This window comes from Littorina saxatilis, unplaced genomic scaffold (genome assembly GCF_037325665.1).
Source record: "Littorina saxatilis isolate snail1 unplaced genomic scaffold, US_GU_Lsax_2.0 scaffold_1026, whole genome shotgun sequence".
Lineage (NCBI taxonomy): Eukaryota > Metazoa > Mollusca > Gastropoda > Littorinimorpha > Littorinidae > Littorina > Littorina saxatilis.
Genome location: NW_027127807.1, coordinates 10,001 through 20,570, shown reverse-complemented (window position 1 = coordinate 20,570; position 10,570 = coordinate 10,001). Strand labels below are relative to the sequence as shown.

Sequence of the window (10,570 nt, the reverse complement as noted above, 5' to 3'; positions counted from 1 at the left end):
AAAGCGGGGCGCAACTCTCAAACACTTGCAAATCCTGGTAGAGTTATTTTCAAACATTGTCAATTGCAAGCTACCTTTCAAGTGTCAGTCCTTGAGCTTTGTGGATGGTCAGTGCGAAGCTAGGAAGTACTGGAAACTGATGCCTCACAGCAATGTCCTTTTGTCGAGGATCAGGCATGGACTACAAACAAAATGAAAGTCACAATCTTATTAATACATGTATACATATCATTATCAGGGATGGCCAAATCTTGAAATTTTAACTCGCCAACAAGAAAGTTACTAGCCCGCCAGAAATGCATGTAGTACAGAAAGCTATAAGGCTATTTTCTCAGATTCTTTTTCTCATAACCTCTCACAATTCACATCTATTTTAAGACTCCCTCCTGTTCCAATACCTGTTTTTCTGAGAATGTTGAAGATCTTAGAAGTCAGGTTCCACTTTGCATAAGCAAGCATGATACGTCATGACGTCATATGATTCCTAGCATATTGACGAAATGCTAAACATCCGGTTATCTTGAGTTGTCTCGAGCTCCGTAATACATGTCCGCGGGTTTTTCAATGTTCGGTTATTTCCGTGACTTCATGCATTCTGGTAATTGTTGCTGACAAAAACATGATTTTAACACAGAATTTAATGTCAGAATAGCTATATAAACGCTATTGTGTTTTCATCGTAGCAATAGGGTCCGATATTTAGACGAGACAAGTATAATGCTGACGAGTTATAATCAAAATTGATATACATGTTAAAACTGTGATACATACATGTATGAAATAAATATGTTTAAAAACAAAGAATTTACTCTTTCCTGAGTGTGTGATTTTTGTCGCGTGTTTCTTTCAGGCGAGATATTCTTTCGGCTAGCCACTCGTGAAAATAGGAGGCGAGATTGTCTATGAAACGGTTTGGTGGCTAGCTACACAAGAATTAAACTGCACTGGTCGGTAAAAAAACAAGTCGTGGACAGCTAGTTGGATGGGCAGCTGATAACTATGAGTGGCCGCCATGTTTTCTCGCCAAGCGAGCAAGCCTAAAGCTACCCAGCGTTTGAGGCGAGAATTCTAGCGTCACTCGCGGCGAGATGTGCCCAAGAAATGATACTTCCTCGCCCTACTCGCCAATCTCGCCTTTCCTCGCCTGTATAAGAAACAGACGACTGGTGAGGTCAGTCTAAATTTGAAGTTAATTCATGACTGTTTGAATGTTTTAGAGAAAAAATCACTTGTACTTGAACTCAACCACAGAAATAAACTTTTTTTCTCTGGGCAAATTAATTTTGCATTTACATTGCACACATAATTTAGTTGACTTAAAAAGCTACAACTTTCAGCTTCCAGCACAGCTAGTTTATAAAAACAAGCAAACAACAATAAAACGCATTAAAACAAATTCTTCCATGTAACAGTCTTCAATATAATTAAAAAAATTAAATAACAAGCAAACAAACAAACAAAAACAATTGACTGATGTAAGTGTGACCCAAAAACTAGCCAATACTAGCTGACATGTCTTGATTCTGGAACTAACCACCACTGCAACCCTCCAGTCAGAATCGTGTGCTTGTCCATGAAAGTAGGTCAACTAAGCAGGGGGCTGCTAGCCATCTTGAATCTTGATTCTCAAAGAGACGGAGAGGCGGGGCTAACAGTGGGAGGAGCCATAATCATAACGACCGCGTTTTACAAAGTGAAACGATCACTGCAGACGAACATTACGTACGTTTGGAAACCTATTGTGGTACTTGAGTTTACCTGGGGGCATTATAAACCAGGAATGAACTTTATTTTAAGTTAAAGCTTGCTGTTTCTTCAACAACAACAGCCAACATTTCTTTTAGACTAGAGAAGTAGAGTCATGTTACGAACACTGGTAAATCGTCTAAGTTCTCTTTTAATCTAAACTTCGGGTAAGTTTAAAGCCTGTTCATCAACAAAAGTAAAGTTAAGAAGTGTACATACCTGCTTGTCTAAGAATAATGACGTTGTGTCCAAGCTCGACTAATTCCCGTGCTTCTTCCATCGGACAAGTCGAACGGGCGGTCAAAGAACGCCCATTGCCGGAGCAGACGGTTTTCTGAGCATGCGCTGTAAAACTTTTACTGCGGAACGCTCCGGATGTAACCTTTTGTGGCCTTTGAACCTGGTTAACTGCCGGTAGGTTTCGATCTTCGCAATGTTAAGCTCAAAGAGAATGTTTTGTGTATCATTTCACGGGGTTTGAGGCTGCTGTGTCCCTCATCAGTTATATTGGACTAATTGCAGGCCGCTAGAATGCTGTACACCCTTGAGAGCGTACGAAAAGCGGAAAACATCAGCGCGAGTTCCACTTTCGATTCGTCGAGGCTCCAGGTTCCTCTCATGGAGTGGTGTGGACACCGACCCCGTTCTTGACAAACTTCTCGAAGTTGGTGAATGGTTATTTCGAGTTTGTTGCATGAAGTGAAAGCTTAATCATTTTTGTTTGTGTGTGAGGTTCGTGCGTTCGGGAAGGGGGTGCAGAAAGTGATGTAGAAAGCTTGAAACGGAGCGAGTCGGCAGTGCGGAGCACTCTACCCAATATTGACGGACTGTGTGATGATATCTTCTGCTATGGTCTGTTGAGACAGTGATATCAAAATCGAGACCGGAGGTCGAGATTTTGATATCACTGTCGAAACAGACCAATAGCAGAAGATATCGTCACACAGTCAGTCAATGTTAGATATATTGCTAATTCTCTGGACATTTTGTATTTACTGTACAGAAATTACAAAAGTATTTGTCTCAGTTTTGGCTGTTCCACATCCCTCCCTCTGATTATTATTTCTTTTTGTTCACTCTTTTCTTGTACTTTTCAGTATTTAAAAATGTCTTTTCTTTCAAAAAGTCTTCAGTCACTTGCTCAACTAAATTCTGGGATCATTACATTTTCATATATATTTGTTTGTTTTTAAATTCAGGTGTTTTTGTTTTTGAAGTGGGGAAGCAATAAAGAGGTCGTCGATATCAAAACTGATATCGACGGAAATGTCGTCGATATCACTTTTTACAATGAGCTCAGTTTTGCCCAATTGACCAATGGAAATCCACGTAACATATGAAATAGCAATATTGCGCTATATTCCTTGTAGTATATAGTAGTAGTATGTCGTAGTAGTGGACTGTAGATAATGATCGACCGGCGATTTGATACAAGCTCCTGTGGTCCAGACTTAGTCACAAATTGCTTGACCCAAACCTGAATGCCAATGACTTTATGCCTTCTTACGAGATGTACTTCGGGGAAAATGTCAGACCATCAAAGAATTGTCCAATTTGTTATGCAATGTTCTGCCTTGATCAACTTTTTCATAAGGCGATAAGACACTTGGCGATATCACATCTCGCATTCGCTTTCAGGTTGAATGTTAACCGCGACGTGTATTTGCAGTGCTTCACCGGCACATTTTGGACAGTGAAAAAATGCAGAAACTTGTCAATATATAGTACTGGAACTAACAAGATCGTCTTAGATTGACTTGTAAAGGGGGCTAAACGCGTGGCTGTAAACATACTACAGGTGTTTCGACAAACGGAGTTTTCCCCTTGATTTTTTGTTTTCGTATTTATCAAAGACATGTTGTTTTTGAGTTTAAAATAGAACATTCTTCATAACAGATGGTTTGAAATAGTTCTCTTAGTTGCGCAAGTCTATATATTTTTTACGCAGCGTATCGAGTTACATCATCAAACAGAGACAAAGAAGCAGGTCGTGGAATAGAACTCAACAGAATGGCCCGTTAATGTTATTTCTGGTTATATCCACTTTTCTCGGAAACTCGAGTCACTGAGTCGTCGCCACGCTCGAGAACTCAAGTGTAATATTTGAAGTTAAAATCTCTCTCGACTACAGTGCGACAAGAGTCCCCGATTGACGGTGCGCTAGTCCTTACTTTCGTCTGTGGTCCGGGGTTCGATTCGCTTCGAATGCAATTTTATTTTCATTTTTTTCTGAACTCGTAATTCTTGTATTTTTATTTATTTGTTTCATTCCAAACGGTTTTCAACTTTTTTCTGTTTTCTTAATTCTATATACTTGTATTTTTTTCATTTTGATTTATCCCAAAGATTTTTTAGTCGTGTATTGAAAATCGAAGTGCATTAGTGACTTTGAACAGCTTTCCCACAATCTCGTATTCTATTTTTAGTAATGGCTATTTCCAAGGAAAGGTCAACGGGCATATGTATCACTTACTCTACAATTCTTGTGTTTTGAAAAATAATTTTGAAACGTTAGTAGTCTATCTGATTTTAGATTGTTATAATTTTTTTTTTAAATAACACTTTTCAGTTTAGGCTCGATTCCTGGCGGATTACTTGAGCAAACATTGAACATTAAATATTATTTGGGGAAGAAAATAAGAAATTTCCACCGACAATTGTACTTTTCACTGCTTTAAGTTGTTATAAAATAATATCAACAATTAATTCTGTCTACTATTGATTTACTTTGTGTGTATGTGTGTATGTGTGTGTGTGTGTGTGTGTGTGTGTGTGTGTTTGAGTGTGTGTGTGTGCGTGTGTGTGTGTGTGTGAGTGTGTGTGTGTGTGTTTATGTGTGTGTGTGTGTGTGTGTGTGTTTGTGTGTGCGTTCGTGTACGTGTTTGTGTGTGTGTGTGTGTGTGTGTATGTGTGTGTGTGTGTGTGTGTGTGTGTGTGAGTGTGTGTGTGTGTGTGTGTGTGTCATCTATTTCAATCCTGTTTTGGATATATCATTGCATTTTATGCACACGATTCGATGCTGTCATGTAAGAACAAAAAGTGTAGTGTGTTTCAACTAATGAGCTTAATGAATATATATCTTGATAAGGTAAACTTTAAAGAAGGTTGTTTAAATCGAAATGTATTGAAAACAAATGAACACACACACACACACACACACACACACACACACACACACACGCACACAGACACACACACACTCACACACACACACACACACACACACACACACACACACCCACCACCACCACCACCACCTCCGCCACCACCACCACTATCCTCCTCCCTTCACTCACTCATTTATCTTTTGAATTCTAAAACTACCAGCAGAACATTTCATGTCTTCTTTTATTTCCCACAAATGAATAGAGTAACTCAGTTTTGCATACACTTGCTCTCTAAACATAAAGTTATCCGCCGAGGGAGAAGTACGTCACTGGTTGTGTATCCTGTGGACGATTGCATTGCGCGTGGGAGGCTGGTCAGGTAGTTAGCTTATCCGGCAACTTGCTCCAACTTAGCAAGGGCACTGCAAACAAGCCAACAACAACGCATCATTTTATGTTGCCAGTGATACTTTCTTAATCAAAGGAATCTGTTAACGATATTTAAACCAAGCCGAGGTCATATAGTCTTCTTTTCAATTGCCGCAACTTAACTGCCCAGATCTACTTTGTCTGGCCCTCTCCAGAGAAATACCTCCCCCACTGCTGCCGAACGCACCAGAACTGTGTGCGTGATGTTTGTTTCGTATTATTTTCTCGTCAGGTAGCACCTGTCTCGAGAAATAAGCGTCGTACAAGACCAGCGCTGTTCCATGAGATGATACCCCCCCCCCTAAAAAAAATAATACTTAAAATGTAATGACAGAAAATAAACACCACGAGGCTTAATTTGCATGTACTGGTGTCGTATACTTTAAAAAGTGTGTTGAAAGACTTACGCCTTGCAGGCAGGCCTGCACAGACTACCGGCAATGGGTACAGCCAGAGGCGTCAGCACCGTGGCGGCGGCTCCCGTACAGGCTGTCAGGCACCCGGTCTCTGAGGTCCTTGAATCGATCAGAGGAATCAGCTTGTGGACGACACTGTCAAAGTCGACTGAAACCACACAGAACATATAGCTTTAAGCAAAAGGTAGAATCGATCGGAGGAGTTTCCTTTTTTTTTTAAGTACGCTCCAGAAACCTGATATATATCGTAATTTCCACGATGATTTTTCGCGGGAACAAAATTCCTGAATGTTTTACGAGCTTCAATCTTGCCGTGGCAATTGTGAGGTAACTATTTTAAATGTAACTAGTGCATTAACTGTTGTTATGCGCAGTTTTGTGTTTGCAAAATGTGCGTCATTTCACCCATTTTGGGGGAATATCTATTGTCACACATCTTCTACATCGATTGAACTGTTTATCCAGGTTGACTAGTATATCTAAGCTTAACGGACAACCATCATTGCATAATTCAGTTTTGACGTTGAAAATGAGCAAGAAACAGAGAAACCCCCACTGAGACCAACTTCGTAGAAAGTACCATACACAAAGGTATCAGCGCATAAATGACGCTCTTAGAATTGACGGAAATTCAAAAGGAAAGAGACTTTAAAAATGACAGTGTTGAAGTTGATTGCAATCTCATTAAAAGACTGCCATACAAGACCTGCTTTGAACTACGGAATCATGACATGCATAACACTTATACAGTCCAAGATAACCGAAACCTCAAAGGAAAGCTTTTAATACATAACAGAGTCGAGAAAAGGCACAAACTATTTACATTCGAAAACTTTGAATAGATGAGAGAGACCAACTTCTGAACAACACTGGCATGAAAACACAAAGTAGAGAATTTGAGTTGATCAGTAAAATCAGTGTATTAATTTAAATGTGAAATTTGACTGAAACAAGAACGGCAAGCTTGGAACACAATTCGCTGTTTGATTCTCATAATCCTTATTATAACACTGCTGAGAGGAACATAAACTCTAATCAGAAGAAAAAAAACTGTAAACACAAGGCTGAGTCGAACAAAGGAATAATCTCATGAACGACACAATGACTGTTGAAATAAGGTAAACCACACAGGAAAAAAGCTTTGATCTGAATGCAAGGACTTTATTAGAGCCTAAGTATGACAACACAAGTCTATCGACCGAATTCATTCCTTCTGAAACTGAAACTTAAAGTTAAATTACGAGACGCCTGGTAGACGGTTTTCCGAGTGGTTGTCTGTTTGCGCAACGTGTTGCGAGGTTTTCAAGGTGGTGCTGTACAATAATAGCATGCGGCAATGGATGCGTCATTTACATGATAGCGTAGGAAAAGCTAGAGAGGTTTTTGCTGAACATGTAACAACATCAACAATAAGCTTAAATTTTAGCGTCGTAAACTCAGGAAAGTTCTTCTGGTGCAATGTAAGCCAGCTCTTACTTTGCATGTCAAAAGATGCGCTCCACTTACTTGTGGCTTACAATGAAAGCATCGGGGAGAACATTTTAAGAACAAAAGCACAAGATAAAGCTTGTCAAAAATGACGACCGGAATGATTTTTTTTCCGAACAACTCAAATGACCAAATTCTGCACACTTTTAAAGCTCATTTTGTCAAGGAATGTCACATGAGTCATTCTTTGCATTGATACCAGTCATGTCTATCAGATATAATGCAATAATGACAACGGGTGATGAGTTTTGTCTTTATTATGCTAAAGTTCAAGATTGCACAACCTACAATGCTAAAATAAATCCAAAAACAAAGAGACTGCGAACGTTCCAAAATTCAGAATAAAAAAACACATTGTAAATCAAAAAACAAAAGAGGTAGGTTGTTGGAACGTTTGTTATTAACAAAACAATACATTCAGAGATATTTCGACCCGACGGTCTTTCGAGTACACAGACAAACAATTAATAACGAAACCTTATCTGGCTGATTTTAACTTCATTTTGGATTTCTTCATTTCTTCATTTTGAATGAATCATTCGCTTGCGGCTTCGTGGCAGGCGGAAGAAAAAATCAGCCAGATAAGTTTTCGTTATTAATTGTTTGTCTGTGCACTTGAAAGACCGTTGGGTCGATATATTTGTGAATGTATTGTTTTGTTAATAACAAACGTTCCAACAACCTACCTCTTTTGTTTTTTGATTTACAATGCTAAAGTTCAAGATTGCCCAACAATGCCCGAAGCTCACTGTGGATTCCATTTTTCAGATGGTTGAACTCATCCTTGGTGGAATTCCACAGTTTGTTGAAGGTGTTTTTGATGGCGTCGATAGCGTGTTGGAAGGTATCCTTGATGAAGCGTTTCTCCGGGTCCGGGGCAGCGTAGGCCACCACCAGTACAGCCAGCAACACAGCGACAACCTTCATGGCTTGGTGACAGAGAGAAAACGTTCTCTATTCCAATGTTCAATGTTTTAATGCTCGTTTTTATATTTAGTCAAGTTTTGACTAAATATAATTAACATCGAGGGGGAATCGAAACGAGGGTCGTGGTGTATGTGCGTGTGTGCGTGTGTGTGTGTGTGTGTGTAGAGCGATTCAGACAAAACTACTGGACCGATCTTTATGAAATTTGACATGAGAGTTCCTGGGTATGAAATCCCCGAACGTTTTTTTCATTTTTTTTATAAATGTCTTTGATGACGTCATATCCGGCTTTTCGTGAAAGTTGAGGCGGCACTGTCACGCCCTCATTTTTCAACCAAATTGGTTGAAAGTTTGGTCAAGTAATCTTCGACAAAGCCCGGACTTCGGTATTGCATTTCAGCTTGGTGGCTTAAAAATTAATTAATGACTTTGGTCATTAAAAATCTGAAAATTGTAAAAAAAAATAAAAATTTATAAAACGATCCAAATTTACGTTTATCTTATTCTCCATCATTTGCTGATTCCAAAAACATATAAATATGTTATATTCGGATTAAAAACAAGCTCTGAAAATTAAATATATAAAAATTATTATCAAAATTAAATTGTCCAAATCAATTTAAAAATACTTTCATCTTATTCCTTGTCGGTTCCTGATTCCAAAAACATATAGATATGATATGTTTGGATTAAAAACACGCTCAGAAAGTTAAAACAAAGAGAGGTACAGAAAAGCGTGCTATCCTTCTTAGCGCAACTACTACCCCGCTCTTCTTGTCAATTTCACTGCCTTTGCCATGAGCGGTGGACTGACGATGCTACGAGTATACGGTCTTGCTGAAAAATGGCAGCTACTTGACTAAATATTGTATTTTCGCCTTACGCGACTTGTTTTTATTTTAGTTATTCACTTACTTACTATGCCTTGACACAAACAACCTCCATTCCTGTTTTGTGCCAACTTGTTGAGCGTGCCCGTGCCGTGATTCAGGCTGGTTTTATTTTTACTTCTTAGGTTAGGGGATGGAGAGAACACTTTCTCTATTCCAATGGGATTTATTTCAATCTTTCCTTTTTTCGTTTTGATTTTCTGTTATTTATTTACTTGCTACCCGTAATACCCTGTGGCGTGCAAAGTAGACACAGAGGACATCCATTATTGTCTGTTTTGGGCCAACTTGTAGAGTGAACCCTGAACGGGGTTCAGGTGGCTGTTATTTTTTATTTCTAGAGTTCAAACGTTAACTTTCTATTTTATTCTTTCGGTTCAAATCATCGGGTAATTGCATGCAAAGAAATCTACAAATCCAAAAATCCAAACAAAAAAAGAAAGCGGAACTTAATGATAACACAACTGTGTGAATAGATGAATAAACATAAAGAGAATAATGATTAAAACCATACGGCCTGTACCTCAAGCCTCTACATGTGCGTTCTAAATACAGGTGAGCCATTCAATGTATACCCAGCAACAAAAGAAACGCGAACAAATTCTGCATTGTTTGATTGAAAAAATCTCGAACAATTATAGAGTTAGGGTTATCAAACCACAAAAGTATGATGAAGGCATATTTGACTTAGCTGTTGTGTGATTATTTCGATGCTTCGACTGTTTCAACACACGGGACAAGCAGGTTTCACATTAAACAAATTATGCGCGCTCGCAGCACGTGCAAGTCGAGCAGGAGAAATCTGATGTGTGAGATGTGTTCACGAATGCATTAGCAACCAAAAGAGACCATAGCACGCTTGCTGCCAGTCTCTCCTTTGAAACAGCCAGCATGCCAAGATTGACACCACCAAAACGCCAGGTCGACTTAAAGCTGGGGATGATCCAGAAGCGCTGGCATGTGCTTTAAACGTGAACATGTCAACAGTCTATCACCTTCAGCAATGGTTTGTTGACATTGGAAGCACTGCAGTTATGCAACGCGGTGGAATATTCGCATTACCTCAATAAGACAAGATCGCAAGTTCCTGCCACAACGTCTTCGATATCGATTCAATACAGCCACTGATACTACCAGGAACATAATTGGGAACCACCAATGTCCGATCAGTGGCCAGACAGCGCGATGAAGACTGACCGAGCGAGACCTCCAAAACTTCTGGTCAGCTAGAGGACACGTCCTTCCTCGAAGACATGAAGTGGCGCGCTAGCAGTTGGCCCAGAATCACCTAACTGGAACTTGTGGCAAGGAACAAAACATTGTGTTCCCTAGTATGATGACCCTTGCTGCATCAATCATGTTAATGAGCTTGCGAGAGTGTGGAGAAAAAGGGGTGAGCGTTATGTTGATGGCTGCATCATTGAACACAATGCGCAGGGTGGACTAAACGAGATGGTATGGGGTATAATTTGCCTCAACCAAACTTTCGGATCTGTGCTTTTCCACAAACTTGGTCCTGGTCGGGAAAAGGATATCAACTAATGCATCCACTTCACGAGGCGCCAAT

General features: G+C 39.6%; 1 protein-coding gene across 3 annotated transcripts in view; it reads right to left on the bottom strand.

The window, feature by feature from the left end:
• Nucleotides 1-5,076: 5,076 nt before the first annotated feature.
• The window catches only part of LOC138956173 (conotoxin Cl14.12-like), a 6,017-nt gene continuing 523 nt past the window's right edge, over nt 5,077-10,570 (bottom strand). The window contains exons 2-4 of one of the 3 annotated variants that reach the window (XM_070327606.1): nt 7,936-8,115; nt 5,664-5,846; nt 5,077-5,275 (exon numbers count right to left, since the gene is read on the bottom strand). In XM_070327606.1, the coding sequence (XP_070183707.1) occupies nt 5,686-5,846; nt 7,936-8,113 (339 nt within the window). In that variant the 5' untranslated portion in view covers nt 8,114-8,115 and the 3' untranslated portion in view covers nt 5,077-5,275; nt 5,664-5,685. The remainder of the gene's footprint in view (nt 5,276-5,663; nt 5,847-7,935; nt 8,116-10,570) is intronic. The other 2 variants (XM_070327604.1, XM_070327605.1) reach the window with 2 other exon arrangements.